The sequence below is a fragment of the Carassius auratus genome, unplaced genomic scaffold, assembly GCF_003368295.1.
Source record: "Carassius auratus strain Wakin unplaced genomic scaffold, ASM336829v1 scaf_tig00215941, whole genome shotgun sequence".
In the NCBI taxonomy this organism is placed as follows: domain Eukaryota; kingdom Metazoa; phylum Chordata; class Actinopteri; order Cypriniformes; family Cyprinidae; genus Carassius; species Carassius auratus.
Genome location: NW_020528321.1, coordinates 78458 through 100093, shown reverse-complemented (window position 1 = coordinate 100093; position 21636 = coordinate 78458). Strand labels below are relative to the sequence as shown.

Here is a 21636-nt window from a genome sequence, read left to right as displayed (position 1 = left end):
ATAAATAATTAAAACAATGTATTTTTGAACCCTTATGAGACTAAGTTCTGGTCTGTTAATAATGCCCTGAATATCAAAATCCTTTAAAAGGCAGTAAACAGTTTTCTGACTTTGCTCCTAAACATTGAAAGCCACCACAGCCTTGTTCAGAATTTAGACACACTTGATCAGTTTAAGTCTACAAACTCATCTCTTTAACCAAGCATACACATAACTCTTTTTTTAAATACCGCAATTAGCTCAATCAGAATCAAGAGTATTTATTTTTCTGTTCATCTTCTTCACTAAGTGTGAATGTGCAAGCTTTATGTCTTCCAATGTCTTATCCTTGGACAACCAAGCCATATATTTTTTATATGCACTTCCAGGAAAACCTTTAAATTAAACCTTAAAAAGGCAAACACAAACGTGAAAACTGTATTATGAGGACAAAAGTGATCTATGAGGACAAACGGTTTAACACAAACAAAAACATGAAAACATTGTGTATTATGAGGACAAAAGTGATCTAGGAGGACAAACAGTTTAACACAAACACAAACGTGAAAACATTGTCTATTATGAGGACAAAAGTGATCTATGAGGACAAACGGTTTAACAAAGTGAAGGCAACATTCTCAGGTCTGCTGAAACTGGTAACACAAGGCTTATCCAGGTACTCTGAGTCACTGCGACTGGTGCAATTCAATGACATTCATTAAAATAATAATACATCAAAATAATGTAATTTGATTTTAAACGGACAAAACTTATATATATATAAAATGTGAAAACATAAAACAGTACACAGAACAAGAAGGAAAGTTTAATGTGTACTTTTTCAAATACAAAAATAAAAAATAACCAAAATGCTTAAAACTTCAAATTAACAAAGCATATTATATCATATCACTTAACAATTTGGGTGAAGTATTCCTTTAACGTTAATAAAACAACAAAACAAACAGAAAAATAATTTACTGCTCTTGACTGAAGAAATTTAATACAGTTGCTTTAGGAATCAGTTTTAGTGTTTTATTTTTATATATGTTCGTTCAATTTCTTGAATGCTCTGCTAAATACACCTACTGTACCTGAAAATACAGCAATTCTTGTTTTATTTGCACATTATGTGTAGTTGTGATGTGTATCTCTCTTAGCCCTAAACATTTGCCATTCTTTTTTTATTTTTACCTTGAAAGACTTTGTCTTTATAATAAGGAAATTAGTTTGGCTGTAATGCTCAGACAACTTGCAAAATAGTAAAACCAACATAACAAAAAAAAATCATTAATCGTGATAATTCTACAAACCCGATTCCAAAAAAGTTGGGACACTGTACAAATTGTAAGTAAAAAATTTTTTTTTGAATTTAATACTTTACAATTATCATAAACTTATATTTTATTCACAATAGAATATATATATAACATATCAAATGTTGAAAGTGAGACATTTTGAAATGTCATTGTCATTTTGGATTTCATGAGAGCTTTACATTCCAAAAAAGTTGGGACAGATAACAGATAAGATAAGAAATAATAAGACAGATAAGAAATTTTTTCCATATCGCCCACCCCTAATATAAATAAAATAAATAAAATTAACGCCATCAAAACGTTAAATGTTTTGTGCCTGTCTCTTTCTCTTCTCTGTCACACCCCTATTCCTAATTCTCCGAAATTTTGTAAAGAGTGATTAGCCAATGCAGGATGCTCAGCATTCTTGCACTGCTGGTAATCAATTTTAGTGGAACGACTTCCCTGTGAAAAGTTATTTTTAAAGTGTCCCATTACTGCTGTGATTTCAGTTGGAGACCATTGCTGTTGTTGTTTCCTTCTGGCCTCCTTCTTTTCAGCAGGATTTTCAGGAATGACTACAAAAGAGAAAAACAGATTCCTAGGATAAACACAATGATGACTAGATTTCATCTTTCTATTCTTCCAACCAAGATTCTAATAATTATCTTTAGTCCAGCCCAGTGGTTCCCTAATTACTGTCGTTCTCAATAATGCACCCTTCTAAAAGTGGGGATTAAGTACTTACTCGCATAAAGAACAACTACAGACACAGATATAGGATTGATATCGATACAAAAACATACCTTGTGTGAGGTCTTGTATTTAATGATGATAATGAGCAAGAATGCAAATATTCCCAAATATCCACATGACTGCAAACGTGACATTATTATACAACAGGTAAACAAAAATTAAATTTTAAACACAGTACTGTCTGTATTTACTCAATTTTGCAATTAAATAATAGCTGCTGCTGACGTCACTTACTGTTTGGTAAATATGCCACAACACTGTGCAGTAAAAACCATTGTGATTAGGCCTGTCACGATAACAAATTTTGCTGGACGATAAATTGTCCAAGAAATTATCGCGATAAACGATAATATCGTCGTTCTAAGACCAGTTTCACTAATATAATGATAATGGCATAAAAACGCAGGTACACCTTTTCAAAGATCAATCAACTTTTATTTTATGTTATGACAGTTTCAGAGCAAGAAATAACAACATGTTGACTTTGTGTGGCTCAAAATTTTTGGCCCAAATTCTGACCTTATCAATTTTTGGTAATAGACTTCTTACATTAATGTGCACAAAACCAATACCTGACCTCTTTAAAAAATCAGCAGGGGTTTGCAGAGATGTCATATCTGTCACAGGACCTGGGTTAGGTTGCACATTTCCTGACATCAGCAACATAAGTGTAATTATACATTTCAACATACAGTGCTTTCTGCAATTTTTAAAGTCCCCACTCATTGTGATTTTGGGCCAATAGTTTTTTGATGGAATAATAGATAGATAAAAATAGATAAAATAAAAGGAGAAGACTTAAAAGATGCTTCAAGTCTCCATGTTATGAAAACAGGCTCCGGTCATACATTCAGCACCCCCGACTGCCAACTAGATCCTGTGCATAGCCAGTAATCTTTGACTGTGATAACATATAAAATGCATTTGAAGAAACGTTATAGTTACTCACTGGGACCTCCTGGTGCACTTCATACTCTGAGATTTTAGGCAGACAGAGCAAAAACAGCAAGGCAAGAGTCATAATTGCCATGATAGAATTGGCACACCACAGAGCAGGGTAGCCGGGGTATAGTTTGAAGAAACGGAGCAGGGTATTCGAAGTGTAGCTAGTAGAGATCCAGGGTTATAGCTGATAGCTAGTGAAGACCCAGGCTGCAGCTGGTAGCTGATGAAATGGAAGCCAGGCTAAAGCAGGAGGCCAAGCTGTAATTAATATAGACCCAGGCTGTAACTGGTATATTCAGAGTGATACAGCTTTACACCAAAAACGATGAACACAGAGATCCAGACAAACGCCTAGCACAGCAGCAGATGGTTTGTAGTTAAAGGGCCAAACTGTTTTAACAAAGCACATGGAATAGTTCTCCTGTTAAAAATTGTTAATAAGTTGTGGCGCAAACCACAACTTTTCAATTGGGTTGCACCAAACATTTTTTAAGGCTAAAAATAGTTTGAGAACATGTTAAAATCCATTAAAAAACTGATTAAAACTAGTTAAAACAAACAAACACTAAATAGGACAAAAGATAACTGCCATCTTGAAAAACGTGGGTGGGGATGTGACCACATTCAAAGACCACATTGCAAAAACAGCTCGGTCATGCAGGTTTGCACTACACTGAAAAAAGTAATAAGTAAATTTACTTAATTTTTATTTGGCAAGTTTTTGCACAAGCATTTTTCAAGTAAATTTAACACATTTGGAAATTAAGTAAATCTACTTAACTAAGTAAAAAAAAAAAAATGAATAAGTACATTTTATTGAGTAAATTTTAATTAAATAATATTCAGTTAATGCATTTAGCAGACACTTTTATCCAAAGCGACTTACAGTGCATTCAGGCTAACAATTTACACCTATCATGTGTTCCCGGGGAATCGAACCCCCCAACCTTACGCTTGCTAATTGCAATGTTCTACCACTGAGCTACAGGAACACTTCAAGATTTTGTGAAAAATAAGTGCAAATTTCACTTACTTACTTTTTTATTTTGGAAAAGTTTTTACTCTAACAAAAAAGTCCGAAACAGATATTCTAGAAATTTCTAAATGTAAAATAATTTTTTTCAAAACAGTTTTATCAAATGAGGGTAAATAAGTCTCTCACTTCTGTCCCTTTAAACCAGTTTACAGCAAAGACAGCACGAAGGACTGGATGCACATGATAAATATTCTGCAATTAAGAAAACAGACAAAAGAAATAGCACTGTAAAACCCGATAAGTAAACTTTACTCAAACCGTTTGAGTAAATGGATTGCCTTGATTTAAACCATGTAAGTTTAAAACTTTGCATTCAAGTAATTAAGTGATTAATTAAGTGCTGATTGAGCATTAGTGATGAACAGCTGCTGTTAACAAACAGAATCACTGTAGAAAAGAGAAACACAAGAACTACTACAACTGACTTCAGACACAGCCTTAGATTAAATCAACTGAAATAAAATACATGAAATCTCTCAAGATCTGATTAAACAACCCCACAAACAGCATCACCAGCTCCACTTATTAATAACCAGACTGACTTTATTTCTGTCAGACGTCTACAGAAGATCTTATTGAGAATGAACTAAGGTTTAGATGTTGATTTATTGTTTTATTTGAAGTAACCATGTTAGAGATCAGTGTTTGCTTTAGTTGGGCTCTTGACCCTTGACTTCTGTCTTAGTCTTTTCTCTGGCTGTTATAACTGTGTGTTTCTAAAACACATTTGTTGTGACTCAAACACCCAGAAGAAAAGCCATCAGGTGTTAACCTGTACCTAGGTGTAGGTTGTTATACTTTGTATAGGTGATAATAATCATCAATTATTGAACTGTACAGAGTCTAATCTCTGAAATATGCGTTGTGTAATTTGGTTGATTATAGTAAAAGTGATTCTGTGATAATCAGTTAATCTGAATGACTTTTCAAACAGTGTGTTCTTCTACTGTGTCTAACAGTCACACAAAGACATCAATAATCAGAATATGAACCTCAACAATGGTGACCATAAAAAAATCCTGCAGAGCATGCTGGGAGCCATGGATGAGTTCTGTACTACAATAGTACCCAGAATGCATTGCAGCATGTTTTTTCGTCACCATTGTAGAGGTTCCTATTCTGATTATTGATGTCTGTGTTTGACCAACTACTGACAAAGAAAAAAAAAAAATGTATGTGTACAAAAATGTTTTGAAAGCCAATTTATATTAACTGAGAGGCATAGAGAGACAAAAAATAACAGTCCAAAGCATTTGCCGCGTTTCCACCGAAATTACCTGGAACAATTGTATCAGTAACTTTTTTCCCCAGGAACTGTTTTCCCCCACACATGTTGCTTTCTGCATTTCCACCGAGGTCTAAAGTGTCGGGAAGTTTAGGCAAATAGCAGTGTACTTGATAATATCAGTAAGCTCACCTTGGCTACTGCAATTTTCCTCTCTGTATATTTACAATAAAATGAAATAGGATACCAAATACCACTGCCTCCTTTCATTGTTCATTTAAACATAATAACAGCCGCAGAAATGTGCTAAGTTCAGGGAAATGTGTATATATACAGCCATTACAATGAAACAAAATAATATATAAATTGCTTCTTTTTATTTTAATTTTAACATTTGGATACACTGAATACAGACCAAAGATAACCTGTTAGATTTGCCCAAAACAAATTATATTTTATGTTTAACCACTAAAGAGACATCAAAGCCAGTGCACATATCAGAAGGTCTAGCCGAGGTGAGGCTGCTCTTGGTGGATACATGAGCACTGAACTCTCGCTGATCATGTGGAGCTGACCATCTTGGAAATTAGCCACACACATTTTTAATCCTTGTGGGTTGTTGAGGACGTTTTCGTCCACTAGGGGGTAAAGTTGAGTCTTATTTTGGCCACAACTTTCTCTGTGTTTGAGCTAATGGAATGATTTTTGAAATTTTTCAAAAACTCAACGGTACACTTTGGGCAAATTCACTACCCTTTCGGGATGTTCGTGGATGAAAACATCCACTAAATTAAACTGCTGTAAAAATGAATCAGCTAAATATTTTTTTCAATTCTTTTTGCATAAATCTATTAATCAACCTCAGTCCTGATCAAAACTACCAAAGGTGCATAAACACACTTCTTTTTTTATTGTTTACTCCATGTAGTTCTGAGAGCATGAGGTGCATATTTAGACTTTTTCAGATACTGTACATCAAGGTAAGTGCACAAAGGTCTCTCTCACACCCTCTCTTTCTCTCTCTCTCTCTATCACAAACACACACACACACACACACACACACTATAATTTGCTATTATACTCCGTATAACTCCATACAAGCCAGAAACTAAGCTTTTTTGCACAGGCCTATCTAAATGGTTAATGGTCCCACCTAGTGATCAACTGTAAAAATAACAAATGTTACCTCTTCCCAACAGGAAAAACCACAAACAATCAAGAATCTCTCACACACACAAACACTATAATTTGCTGTTATACACCATATAACTCCATATACAAGCCAGAAACTAAGCCTTTTTTTTTTGCACAGGCCTATCTAAAGGATAAATGGTCCAACCTAGTGATAAACTGTAAAATTAACAAATTTTATCTCTTCCCAAAAGGGAAAACCACAAACAATCAAGAATGCATGATTACATGTTGTCATGGCTTTGCAATCAAAAAATGTCATTATAATGGAAGTCAATAGGGCAAAAACAGCCACCAACAACAAATTAGGGAGAAAAAAAATAAATCTAATGCTGCACAAAAACTAAATATGTATCAAAGCCAATGTTGCTACTAATCTTTGACATGCCCAAGACTGTTATAAAAAGTGTGTTTTTCCCCCAAAATCAGTGACATCATTTATGACCTTGGCAATTAAAGAGTTAAAATCTTGGATTGTTTTTTAAACATTTGGTAGTTTTGATCAGGACTGAGGTTGATTAAAAGATTTATGCAAAAAAAAAAATGGATACATTTTTACAGCAGTTTAATAGAGTGGATGTTTTCATCCAGAACAACTCGAAAGGGTAGTGAATTTGAACAATCCACAAGGGTTAAATAGGCACTGTTTTTATAAATAAACCACAGATTTGAGTTTTAAACTTAAATACTTAAAATAACTTGAAATACTTTTAAAATTACATTTCATGACACAATAACAGTAATATTTAGAAAATTATCCAAATAAATGGTGGTTGAAATCACAAAAGTGGCATTTTTTTACCCGAAACTTTATTTAGTTCCTGGTTCCTGCGGTGGAGAAACACAGAGTACCAGCCCAATATCCCTAGTTCCTGGGTAAAGTTCCTGCAGTGGAAACGCGGCTATTTTCATTCACTGTTCCATCTTGGTGGAATAATCTCCCCGTCTTCATTCGGAATTTAGAAACCCTGACAGCATTCAAACAGCTGCTAAAATCTCATCTCTTCTGTGAGCACTTAACCTAAAAAAACAAACAAAAAAACAAATTCCTTTTCTATATTCTCCATCCTCTCTTTCCTAAACCCCTCCCCTTCTTAAGCTTATGCTTCTCTGAGTAACTCTGGGAAACTTGTGTTATGAGCACTTCTTGAGTTATTTGCCTTTCTCATGATGAATCGTTACTGTATTCCTCACTTGTAAGTCGCTTTTGATAAAATGACTGCAGTCTTGACTAAAGTGTTGAGTGGCTGTTTTGGCCTGCTTGTGTTTATCAGGGAAGCAGGTATGTAGGTAAGATTTCACAATTTTTGTAAAGGAGTTTAAATTTGAAAAATATGAGTAAATATGAGGACATTAAACACAACACATATCCAGATCTGACCGTAGTAACCCGAACCTGGATCTTCACCCAACCCCCACAACATGACATCAACAGTAATTATGAAGACATTAAACACAACACATATCCTGGATTTACACTAGGGATGAAGGATATATCATTATTGTATCTATATCTAGATATAAACTTTCAAGATATTACTATCGAAAAAAGCAACAATATAGACGATATAGATTTCCCCTCTCCGCGCTCGCCCTTCATATAACACTGGCAGTCACAACAAACATCAGTTTTACGAGTGCTCTTGAATGCACCGCATAAGCCAGAGCGCACACAGTACCAAGGATGTGGGAACTATATTGTGAGAAGGGGGGGCGGCGTTTCCATGGTCACGCGTCATTGCTTGTCACGTGACACACCACAGCAGCAACAGTGCTGAATGAATGATGATCTGCATTTATGTAATTTTTCCTTTTTTATTCAGAATATTCACAAATGTGTTAGCTATGGCATGAAATATATGATATTCCGATTATCAAATGGAAGTATATTGTTGTTTAAACACCTTTAAAACGATCGCGTTAGTTGAGCTGTATGCGCGATGGACGCCGCCGTGTTAGTTTGTGCCGCAGACGCAGTTCAGAGAATCGGATCTGTTGGTTTTACAACCTCTTTGTTTACAACACGTGAATTCATCCACTTCTCCCGAAATACTTAAAAGTAAGTGGCTGGTGAACTGGGAATAGAATAGAGTAAACATTGAAGTTACTTACACAATGTGTATCTGATATGAATAAAATGTGTCGAATTATAATGGAAAGGATTATTATTACCTCTTCCATAGACATCAGTGTGTATTTTACAAACTATAAATGTATTGGTTTTTTATTACTTATGTGAATTTATATGTTTGAAACCTAAAATAAACAGTACACAGCAAAATCCCCTGTGTTAATTTAACACTCTGAGTGTGGACACATATAAACACTGAAGCAGTGTTAAAAGTAACACTGAAGCAGAATTGAAGTTAATGAGATTATTAAGAAGTTAATTGAGTTATGATTGACCATTATTGAAGACACCTGATGTTAACAAGCAGAATCACAAACTGAGAAAATCACAATTTGTGTGTCACCATTATAGTGGTCAGTGTTTGCTTTAGTTGGGATCTTGACTCTTAAGTTATTAACTTTAACTTGGGTAACTGAGTTATAACATACAGACAGACTACAGCAAAGGCAATCTTATGGTGTTGATTGTGTTTTGGACTAATTGTTATGGAGTGACCTGAATGCCAGAGTTCAGGTTTCTTTACTGTGTACATAAATTAGGTGGAAAAAAAGTGATCCAGCATTAGTGGCATAATATGACATGTTTTTAAAAGTTAGTTCTACATAAAAGAAAAAAAAAAGATTTAGTTTAGACACACAGACATCAAGAATCAGCGTGAGCATCACAACAATGGTGACCATCAAAAAAAGCATGTTGTAGCCAATAAAAACTCATCCATGGCTCCCATCATGCATTGCGGCATGAATAAATTATGAGCCGAACAGTCTTTTTAACTTTTTATTCTAACTATTAGTGATGTGTCGTTCGTGAACGAATCATTATTTTTGAATGAATCTTTTAGGTGAACGAATCGTTCTCGTTCACGTAATCCACTGACTCATATTTCTCGTTCAGTGAAGTTCCTCCATCCACAGCAGCGTGGCGCTATTAGTAGCGCATGCGCAGATCGGTGAACCGGGTAACTGAACCATTTCATCCCGTCAAAGAATTACTCAACCTCGAGCCAATAGCCTTTGAGTATGAGATGTGACAGAGTATGTGATTTGTTCAATGTAGTGAACGAATAAGCCCTTCAATGAACGAGTTTCATATGAGTCTGAACTAGATCTAAAGATCTTATTGTTCGTGAACGAAATGACTGAACTGATACCCATGTCGCTCTTACACGAGTTGAATGATTTAGTACATCTCGTTCGTGAATGAAATGACTGAACTGAAACACATCATTTGTTAACGAGCTGAAAAAACGGAAACATGTCGTTCGTGAATGAAATAAACTGATACATAGCTTATCTCGTTCATGAACATAATGAATGAGAGTAAACCGGGTTAGTCTGCCATTTAGCATGTCAATCTCGGAAAATGCAAAGGTACAGTACTTTGCACATACGCTTGTTTTGATATTTAGCAACTCCATAATTTCCACCACTACTAACTATATTTTATTTTTGCTGTTATTATGTAAATTTTTTTGTATCTTGTTTTGTGATGTTCAGAGTAGATCTGTTTATCTGAAAATGCTGTTCGTCACCGTTGTTGAGATTCATATGCTAATTCTTGTTATCTGTGTGTGCCTAAAGTTTAAACTCTTTAATTTAAAAAAATCAGATTCGCTTGTAAGAGATGCCTAAAAATTTATAGAAAATACAAACTCTTTCATTGTGGAATCGAAGCTGTTACAATCAATAAAGACAGATAATCTTAGAGAAGAGACTATAAATGAGTTCAGTGATTAAGGTCAAGCAATGATTACATTAAAACATAATCATCACCACCCAATGATTTTTGCTCTTGGCTTGACACAATAATTTGAAAAATAAAAAGTCACAAGCCAAGATTCCAACTAAAGAAAACACTGACAACTATAATGGTGACAAATTGTGATTTTCTCATTTGGTGATTCTGCTTGTTAACATCAGGTGTCTTCAGTAATGGTCAATCATAACTCAATTGACTTCTTAATTATCTCAACTTCAACTCTGCTTCAGTGTTACTTTTAACAGTGCTTCAGTGTTTATATGTGTCCACACTCAGAGTGTTAAATTAACACTGGGGATTTTGCTGTGTATGTGGTTGAAAACACTGAAAAGTTGTGATATATGACAGCTCTGAGCGCGCCTGTCTCTGGCTAAATTCAACATTTGAATTTAGCAGTTGATCATGTGATGCACTTGATCGTATGTATATGTATATATATAAAACAATGGAAAACAAAAACTACGAACAACCCCCCCAGCTGCCTGGGGGAGGGAGAGGGGTGTTGAAAGACAGACAAGCATGCTTGTGTGCTCATTCTCCGGGGGAATACCTATTATACAGTCTACACTTTGATTGATGTCTTTAGGACCAATAGTTTTTGAGAAAACTGTGGAAAAGTACCACCTCCGCCAGTGTACGGAAGATGATAGGGGTTAACGGTGTTCCGTACAGGCTCATAATGGTGTTTCGTACAGCGCTCATAACTTGATTTTATCGGCGAAAATAACATTTAACTGATCAAAAGTCAACTCTTTATTTATTTTAACTGCGAGAAAACAATTTCAATGAATATCAAAGATTAGTACCTTTTTATTTGATTAAAATACAAGTTAATTGCTGCTTTAATAAAGGGCGCATGTGAGTTAGGCATGATTGTGTCATGATATTAATTATGACGTGAGTTAAGCATTAACCATGTGAAAAGTTAGTGAAATCATTTCCATATCTTTCTGAAGATGCAGAAGACGAGAAGGGCAAATAATTTGCTCCGAATAATAATAATAAAAAAAGGTTAACCAATGTGAAGACTTCATAAAAGTAAGAGATCTCTGCTGCCTGTGTCAGGTGAGGGTGACGCTTAGTGGTCATCACCCACAATCGATGCTTAAACATTCCCTTTTCAAAGCATTTTTTCAGCAAAAGGTAATATATTTAACAATTTGTGATAACATAATATTAATTTAATAAAGGCTGTATTACTGTGGGAAACATAAGTGGAATAGAAATGTATATTTTCAACTAGTGTCATCCCTCCCAAGCTGAAAGTTTGAAGTAATCTTCCCCAACGTCCATTTTCAAGCGCGGTGAGCGCAACGAGCAAATTATTCAAATATTACTGAAACAAACAGCGGATGGGTCTCTGTTTAGATCGGAGGTGAAAGAGAGAAACATAAGGATGACACAGGTATATAGTTTATGTACAAACTGTAATTATTTATTCTGCAATCAGCGCTAAAACGCCCCCTGTACGGAACATTGTTTTGTACGGAACATGGTTAGTCTACGTAGCGATTTTGTTCAAATACAAGGGTATGTTAGCTAGCTAAACCTACATGTGTGTCAAAGCCATTCAAAGCTAACTAACAATTCTCTGTTGTTTTGAGAACCATTGTTGATGAACAGAATTATCAAATAGAAAATATCTTTGGCTTAAAAGTTGCATAACAGATAAAATAATAAAATTAAATACATAAAATAAAATATAAGGCATTCAGATATCCATTTTATTTTATTATCTGTTATGCACCTTTAACTAAGCCAAAGATATTTCCTGGTTGTGAATTATGTTCAACAATGGATATAAAACATTCTGATTCTGAAAACAGCTAATACTAATAACATAACTAATAACATTAATAACTAATGCTACTTCTCTAATTCTTCTTAATTTAGTTCACCAGGGTTTTGCTCTCATATTGTGGGCAGACGTATTTATGCTTCGTAATGTTCAACGCATTTAACTGGGAGTGGGGCTGTCCACACTCTTTTATCCATTGTAGGCACCGCTCACGTTGTGTTTTCGGCTTTGGGAATGGAAAGAACACAACTCCTCCAGACAATCTCTCGGGGTATCTATGCTGTGTCTGAAATTGCTCACTCATTCACTAATCCCTATATAGTGTATGGCAGTTGAGTTCACTACATCAGGAAGGAGTGAACAAATAAATTAGTAAACGGATTTGGACAGTGATGTATAGCCCACTGCACGTGAGACTTGGAGCTGTTGCAAAAACATTGCCATTTGTACTTTTATATTACATGTTCCTAATTTTAAAAACTAATACTAATAGCAATTATACTCAAAATTACTTTATATTGCAGTTATACATACAGGTCCTTCTCAAAAAATTAGCATATTGTGATAAAAGTTCATTATTTTGCATAATGTAATGATAAAAATTAAACTTTCATATATTTTAGATTCATTGCACACCAACTGAAATATTTCAGGTCTTTTATTGTTTTAATACTGATGATTTTGGCATACAGCTCATGAAAACCCAAGATTCCTATCTCAAAAAATTTGTATATCATGAAAAGGTTCTCTAAACGAGCTATTAACCTAATCATCTGAATCAACTAATTAACTCTAAACACCTGCAAAAGATTCCTGAGGCTTTTAAAAACTCCCAGCCTGGTTCATTACTCAAAACCGCAATCATGGGTAAGACTGCCGACCTGACTGCTGTCCACAAGGCCATCATTGACACCCTCAAGCGAGAGGGTAAGACACAGAAAGAAATTTCTGAACGAATAAGCTGTTCCCAGAGTGCTGTATCAAGGCACACAGCAAAATCCCCAGTGTTAATTTAACACTCTTGAGTGTGGACTCATATAAACACTAAACAGTGTTAAAAGTAACACTGAAGCAGAGTTGAAGTTAATGAGATAATTAAGAAGTTAATTGAGTTATGATTGAGCATTATTGAAGACACCTGATGTTAACAAGCAGAATCACCAAATGAGAAAATCACAATTTGTGTGTCCCCATTATAGTGGTCAATGTTTGCTTTAGTTGGGATCTTGACCCTTCAGTTATTATCTTTAGATTTTATGTGGCTGTGGTGACTGAATTATATCATACAGACAGACCACAGCAAAGGCAATCATGTGTGCCATTGATTGTGATTTGAGCTATTTGTTATAGAGTGACCTGAATGCCTGAGTTTAAGTTTCTTTACTGCATACATAAATTAAGTGAAAAAGAAAAGTAAGCAACCCAGCATTTCTGACATAGTATGACATGTTTTTAATAGTCAGTTCTACGTACAAAAAAAGCAATCTTTTGTTTGGACACACAGACATCAGGAATCAGCGTGGGCATCACAACAACGGTGACCATCAAAGCATGTTGTAGCCAATAAAAACTCATCCATGGCTCCCATCATGCATTGCGGCATGAATAAATTATGAGCTGAACTGTCTTTTTAACTTTTTATTCTAACTATATTTTATTTTTGCTGTTTTTATGTTTATTTTTTTGTATCTAGTTTTGTGATGTTCAGAGTTGGTCTGTTTATCTGAATATGTTATTTGTCACCGTTGTGAAAAAATCAGAATCACTTGAGAGAGATAACTACAAAATGTATAGAAAATACAGATGTTTTCATTGTGGAATCAAATCTGTGACAATCAATAATGGAAGTTTTACTTTGAGAAAAGACTGTAAATGAGTTCAGTGATTCATGTCAAACAACAATTACATTAAAACATAATCATCAACACATGATGATTTATGCTCTTGGTTTGACAAACAAACTTTAAAAGTAAAAAGTTACAAGCCAAGATCCCAACTAAAGCAAACACTGACCACTATAATGGTGACACACAAATTGTGATTTTTCTCGTTTGTGATTCTGCTTGTTAACATCAGGTGTCTTCAATAATGCTTAATCATAACTCAAATAACTTCTTAATTATCTCATTAACTTCAACTCTGCTTCAGTGTTACTTTTAACACTGCTTCAGTGTTTATATGAGTCCACACTCAGAGTGTTAAATTAACACTGGGGAGTGTTAAATTAACACTGGGGATTTTGCTGTGCACCTCAGTGGGAAGTCTGTGGGAAGGAAAAAGTGTGGCAAAAAACGCTGCACAACGAGAAGAGGTGACCGGACCCTGAGGAAGATTGTGGAGAAAGACCGTTTCCAGACCTTGGGGGACCTGCGGAAGCAGTGGACTGAGTCTGGAGTAGAAACATCCAGAGCCACCGTGCACAGGCGTGTGCAGGAAATGGGCTACAGAGAAGCAGCACTGGACTGTTGCTCAGTGGTTCAAAGTACTTTTTCGGATGAAAGCTAATTTTGCATGTCATACGGAAATCAAGGTGCCAGAGTCTGGAGGAAGACTGGGGAGAAGGAAATGCTAAAATGCCTGAAGTCCAGTATCAATTACCCACAGTCAGTGATGGTCTGGGGTGCCATGTCAGCTGCTGGTGTTGGTCCACTGTGTTTTATCAAGGGCAGGGTCAATGCAGCTAGTTATCAGGAGATTTTGGAGCACTTCATGCTTCCATCTGCTGAAAAGCTTTATGGAGATGAAGATTTCGTTTTTCAGCACGACCTGGTACCTGCTCACAGTGCCAAAACCACTGGTAAATGGTTTACTGACCATGGTATTATTGTGCTCAATTGGCCTGCCAACTCTCCTGACCTGAAACCCATAGAGAATCTGTGGGATATTGTGAAGGGAAAGTTGAGAGACGCAAGACCCAATGCTCTGTATGAGCTTAAGGCCGCTATCGAAGCATCCTGGGACTCCATAACACCTCAGCAGTGCCACAGGCTGATTGCCTCCATGCCACGCCACATTGAAGCAGTCATTTCTGCAAAAGGATTCCCGACCAAGTATTGAGTGCATAACTGAACATAATTATTTGAAGGTTGACTTTTTTTGTATTAAAAACACTTTTCTTTTATTGGTCGGATGAAATATGCACATTTTTTGAGATAGGAATTTTGGGTTTTCATGAGCTGTATGCCAAAATCATCAGTATTAAAACAATAAAATACCTGAAATATTTCAGTTGGTGTGCAATGAATCTAAAATATATGAAAGTTTAATTTTTATCATTACATTATAAAAAAAAAGAACTTTTATCACAATAATCTATTTTTTTGAGAAGGACCTGTACCTCCGCGTCAGCTTTGTGGTTTCATTGATGGTATATAATTATTATAATTTTTTTGTATTGCTTTTATTTTCATAATCATTAAATGCTATTAAAATAACGTACTGAGAACAAAAATAAACACACAAACACGTTCATAATTATGTATTTATTATTTTTAGGATCTTGACACTCGCTCAAGCAGCGTTTTTAGCTCTGATAAGATGGTTGTAGAGCGTTAATATTACATCAGAATACACTACCTGTTATTAATGAAAAAAATTAAATTATCCACCAAATTATCATCACTTTTGTAAGTTAACAACGATGCCACCTCTGTAAATTAGTCAAATATTAAACTGAGTTATTGCCTATGTGCAAAAGGCGATAGAGAAAGTGTCAGAGCGCTGTTGCGCTAGTCAGAATGGGAACTTTTATTATGAAGCGCGCTCATCGCGCATAGCCGGAAGAGACACTGTTCATGACTCGGAGATCGGCAGACCGCCTCAGCTGCTGCTAGTGATCGGTTTTTTTGCATAAATGAGTGCTGGAGATGTGCATCATCATCCACATATGTCTTAGTTTGAATGTATCCTGTGATGTGTGTGTCCTATACGAGTGAGTACAAATAACCGTTACTTGATTGCTTGTCGACGATGACGCAGTTATTAGCTGTCTGATAGTGTGTGATAATGCTATTATCTACAGTTATTCTTGCACTTATGTTTATTTACAAAGTTCAGCATTATAATGTTATAATGTTATGAGTCATGTGGATAAATAATGACCATGGATGCACTGTCTTACAAAGTGTTCATTAATCATTGTTACTGTAATGGGGAGCAGCCTATAGTTGTGTATGTATAATACTTGTAATAGTGGTTCCATTTATATATATATATATATTGCTTTATTTCTTTCAGAGAAACCACACCTTCATCGCAATCATACATTTCATGCTTCATCTGATAAGCACCAAGCTTTCACAAGGAGACCAGATTCTTTAAAGACTGTGCTTAAGTTTCGCCTCTAACTGGCTCATGCCTCCAGTCATTCTCAGCAACTTGTGTCTGTTCATCTGCAGTAGCCTCAGAGCTCATCGCTGTCAAACCTTATCCACTGGGTGTTTACTGCAGTCCTCAAGCTTTTGGTCCAAATCTTGTTAGTGGACACAGTCTGATGTGCATGTAAAGGCTGACTCCCCCTCTGAGTTGATCATACTATATCTGTGAAAATAAACCTGTTCAAACTGATACCTCCCTCTGTGGTGTTCTGATCGACACACCTGGTTCGCTGCGATTCAAACTGACAGCCCTGACAGTATCTGGTAGCTCTTCGCTACGGCCTACATAACATATTTTAATATAAATAATGTAGGAAAAATGTTAAAACTGAAATAATAAAGATGTAAACTTCATCTCTCATTCAAACTTGCTCGCTCCCGCTCTCGCCATCAGCTCGACGCTACTCCGCATTGGATTGTGGGAAATAGTGCTTCAGCGAGTGTACATCGGTTGTACACTCGAAATTAAAATGAATTGTGGGTAAAAAGTAGTGGACAAATGTAGGGTATGAAGTAGTTCACTCAGAATTCGGACAGCACTACAAAATGGCTGACACCCCATATAGTGCACAAAGTGTCTGTATCCTCAACTACCTCGATGACTGGCTGATCCTAGCTCACTCTTGAGAGCAGTTGGGCGAGCACAGGGGTCTGGTGGTCAGACACCTCGCCCGACTGGGTCTTCAGGTCTTCAACTGGGAAAAGAGCAAGCTCTCCCCTGTGCAGAGGATCTCTTTTCTCGGTATGGAAATAGACTCGGTCGCCATGTTCGCGCAGCTTACGAGCGAGCGTGCGCAGTCACTGCTGAATTGCCTGAGACAATTAGAGGGCAAGAGAGCAGGATTCCTTTATCCTTATTAATACCATTATTCACACTTACCATCTGTGATGTTTTACTGCCATCTCCACAGACGAGTGAGGTTAGGTCCTTCCATCTCTGAAGTTACCTGTGTAGATAACAACAAAATATAATAAAGTATCACAAACTCTCAACATGATTAAGGCTTATGTTTGAGTAATTGTTTAGAGCAAAATAACATTTACGAAATAGGAGTTATCTATACCTGGTGTCTCCATGGCCATTCAGAATCCCCATAGTTACAGTATAACTGATTTCTTCCCCAGGACTAATGTCCTTTTTAGCAAATAAACACAAATGGGGCTTTTTGTCTATTGTGATTATTTTCACTTTGCTGTTGGGGTTCACGTGGTCATCTTTCACAAGACGCCCTAAAGAGTCATCTTCTTTGGCAGCATCAACCATTTTCTTGCCATTTTCTACAAAGGTCCAGAAAAGCAAGTCATTTTATTGTGATTAATTGTTTTATTCATAAAATCATCTTGCATAATAAAAGAAACATTCTGTGAAAACATATGAAGCTGAAACATTAAATAACTGAAACCTTATGAACATTATTTATAACTCATAGTGATCTATAAAATCAAAAACTAAGTAAAATGACAACATTAAAGTTACAGTTACATCATACAGTTACAGAAGCTGTTGCATGTCTTAGGGATGCACAAATAACTATTTCAGTAACGTTAGCATTCAGATTAGATTAATGGATTACATTAACAGCCAGGGGCATACATTTCATCTGACAGTTGGGGGGACAATAAACATATAATTTATTAAGAACAATTTTTGAAGGGGACACAAATAATGCAGCCAAAATTTTACTTATAAAGGACATATGTAATGTTACACAGAAGAAAACCTTACTGCTATTATTATTGTAGCACTATTTCTCTTTGGTTCAATGAAAAAGCTGACTAAATTGACTAAAATATTCTTCTTCAAAACAATTTAACTTATTTACTGAAATATTTTTGAAGTTGTTTACAACCAAAATACGATGAATACACATTGAACAAAACCCAACACCCAACAGTAAATCTATTAGCCTCATTACAAATATGATTATCCCAATGTTAGTTGCAGTTGGTGTGGGTGACTTGTTATCAACAAGCTAACGCTAAAGTAAACAAGCTAACGTTACCAAACAAGCTAGGTAAAATTAGAATCGCTAAAATTGCGGACTTGCGGGGAAAAAATAACATCAGTTATCATCTTTTTGTTGTTGTTTTAACTAATTACTCATCAACGTCAGTATTAAACACAGAATAATCACTTCATCTGATGTTTTTAAATAAAATAGCCTTGACAGCCTACTTACTAGAACTCCTAGTTATTTTGGTAAGGGTTGTTTCACCAAAGCTAACTTGATTAACAGTTCATGCTCTTAATTTCAACATTGTTTTATTAACAATAAATAGTTATAAACTAAAACATATTTTAATATAAAGAGTAGCTCTGTGCTTATCATTAATCTTACCTTACAGTGATGAGTGATATCGTCGTCGTCAGACATCCACAGAGAAAAGGCATCAGTCAGGTGGGAGAAGAGGGTTCAGAGGGCAGTGCTTTCAATATATAACTTGGTAAATGTTATATATGGCTATTATTTTATAATTATATATTTTCCAAAACTGTCGTTGTCGTAGATTGGTTTTAAAATGGCGTGAGTTTGACAAATTCCGACATTGAGGACCACTTATTTTTAAACACACATTTGTTGTAATAAAAAAGGCCAAGGCATGCATTATTTTGTTTATTATGTTTTGCTGATGGCATAACCATTCTTAAACAATATTATCATTGCAAAAGAATAAGCTGTGATGATCAGGCTGCTATGAAAGATTGTTAAACACATCACTCACAAAAAAGCTCTGATGTGCAAAGAAACACACATATCAAACAATAAAATAACATCAAAAATAATAACTTGAAAAAAAAGGAACTAAGCAAAAGATAACACTGTCTTCAATAATCAACCTTAACAACATAAATCACAGTCTTTCCTAGCTTTTCTTTCCAAAAAAAAAAAGTGCTTTACAAACACAGTTACAGTAGTCAACAAAAAACTAAAATCAAAAAGTCAACGGTCAAGAGCCCAACTACAGAAAACACTGATCACCATAATGGTGAACTTAAGCCAAATCTATATATTTTCGTTTAGATCAAAAAATAAAATTTAAATTCATTGACTTTCTTCAACAAGAAATATACACTTTGTGGCAGGTTTAAGAAAAAAATCCCATAGACAGAAACTATTGTTTAGGGAAATGTATTTATTTATTTAATTCAATTTATTTATTGGATATAAATGTTAAAATATAGATGTGATTTATTACCCTATCTTTTTTTAATTGAATGATTTTTATTCTTATTTTTCTTCAGTGTAGTTTAATTTAGTCACAAGGTGCTGAAATAAAAGGAATTTCAAAATCTTACCACTTCCTCGAGGCAGAGCCACTCCGGAAAGTGCCTCCAAAACAGAACTCTTTCCAGAACTCTGATCTCCCACTACTGCAATTGATGGTAGATCGATATGCTTATCAATGCCGATCGACCTTAGAGAGTCAATCAACTCAATCAAAGGCTGAACAGACTCAGTGAAGTGATTGTGGATTGCTCCATTAGTTTGAGAAAATGAGAGAGATGAGCTTTATATTTCAATTGTCAAAAGAAAGAGAGAGAGAGGGATGGGGCAAACAGAGGAAGAGATTATTTAGGTCAATTGCTGGTGATTCTGCAGTGTTAGAAAACAATACAAAATATTTTACTATAGTGTTATTATCTGAATTATAATACTTAATTATGAGGCAATGTATATACTTGTGTTGTAAATATTTTAGTATTTTGTATAGCTGTATTGCATATGGGTATTTATTTGAGCACTTCCAACATTGTTATAAAATATATATATAATAAAAATACAAGAACAGATTTGATACTTGCACGGTTGTTTTTAGAACCAAAACATTTCACCACCACATCTCAGGTAAAGTATTGATAAATAGCATGCAATGGTGGAAATGAAGGTGATAAAACACTTTAAGTAATCAATTAAACAGCCATTTTTTTAGGCATTACTGTATACTGTACCTCTCAGCTCCTTGGCAATTGTAGTCTGTAAATTTGTCTTGAGAATCCATAATCTATCACAGAGATGTAATTTGATAGAAACACGTTTATTCAGCGAGTTCTTTATACTTTACTTTCACTTAAACAGTAGTAAGCATGGTAATGTTTAAAAAGAAAAAAAGAAGAAAAAGAAGTTCTGTCTCTTTACCTTATGCTTCTGTTGAAAAGTAGCAAAGTTCAGGGTTTATATACCCATAGGTTTATATGTCATCTTTCACACATCTTTCATCATTTATTAACAAAAGTTTATAGTTTTTTAAGAAACCGAATGATGATTTATTACCTGTAATCTCACCATGTGAGAGGCATCTTCTTCCTTGCCATGTAAGTCTTTTAGGATACATCTTGCTTAAATGGCAGGTCATTCTCAGCAGCAGCAGCAGCAGGTCAGGCTTTCATGCTACTTGAGTATCTACTCATTTCCCCTTCGTGGGGTTTAACATCTACTTAGTCTTCCCCTTTCTATTTCCCCTGCAACCACCATCTCTCCACCTGATCGACGTTAGGTAGGAACTTCCTGAATTAGTCTCCTATGCTGGACCTATGATGTTTGGTTGGTTCTATGGATTCATAGTAACCACCTTACTGATGGTCCAGACTGGAGGCTTCTTTGGGTCACCTCATATATATATATATATATATATATATATATATATATATATATATATATATATATATATTGTAACGGTGGCACGCCCTAGTGACCTTTTGGAAACAGTATCTATTTCATAGTTCGGGCGCCAGACAGGATTTTGGCCTGTCACCAATTAAATATCAAAATCCCGTGATAACCCAGGGAGATTTTTTTAAAAAACAACAGTTACTCAAAAACTACATGGGTTGCTTGTACGGTAGTTAATAGAAGACTTGCAGTTCGAAAGAATTCATTGATATATATTTGTCCCTTCTTCATACACAATTCTGGACACAAATCAAAAACCTCATATAATCAGGAGGAAAGGAACAAAAACAAAAACGAACAATAATAAACAAAAAAATAAATAATAATAATGATAATAATATATAGAAAAACAACAATTGTAAACGACAAGGTTCTTCATACAGGCATAATTAAATGAACTTAGACATCCCAGTAAACAAGATCAGCAGATCGAGGCTTTCTCCTCCAAACAAAAACACTCATCAGCGGTC

General features: G+C 35.2%; 1 protein-coding gene and 1 long non-coding RNA gene across 2 annotated transcripts in view; both read right to left on the bottom strand.

The window, feature by feature from the left end:
- LOC113096470 (interferon-induced GTP-binding protein Mx1-like) overlaps positions 1-20618 on the bottom strand; it is a 52972-nt gene extending 32354 nt beyond the window's left edge. The window contains exons 1-2 of the mRNA XM_026261874.1: positions 20446-20618; positions 19792-20003 (exon numbers count right to left, since the gene is read on the bottom strand). Coding sequence (XP_026117659.1) covers positions 19792-20003; positions 20446-20495 — 262 coding nt within the window. The 5' untranslated portion in view covers positions 20496-20618. The remainder of the gene's footprint in view (positions 1-19791; positions 20004-20445) is intronic.
- LOC113096471 (uncharacterized) lies at positions 1771-19374 on the bottom strand. Its single transcript, XR_003288514.1, has 3 exons — positions 17558-19374; positions 17374-17440; positions 1771-1855 (listed from the first exon to the last, which is right to left on the bottom strand). It is a non-coding gene; the product is annotated as an uncharacterized LOC113096471 (long non-coding RNA).
- Positions 20619-21636: the final 1018 nt, after the last annotated feature.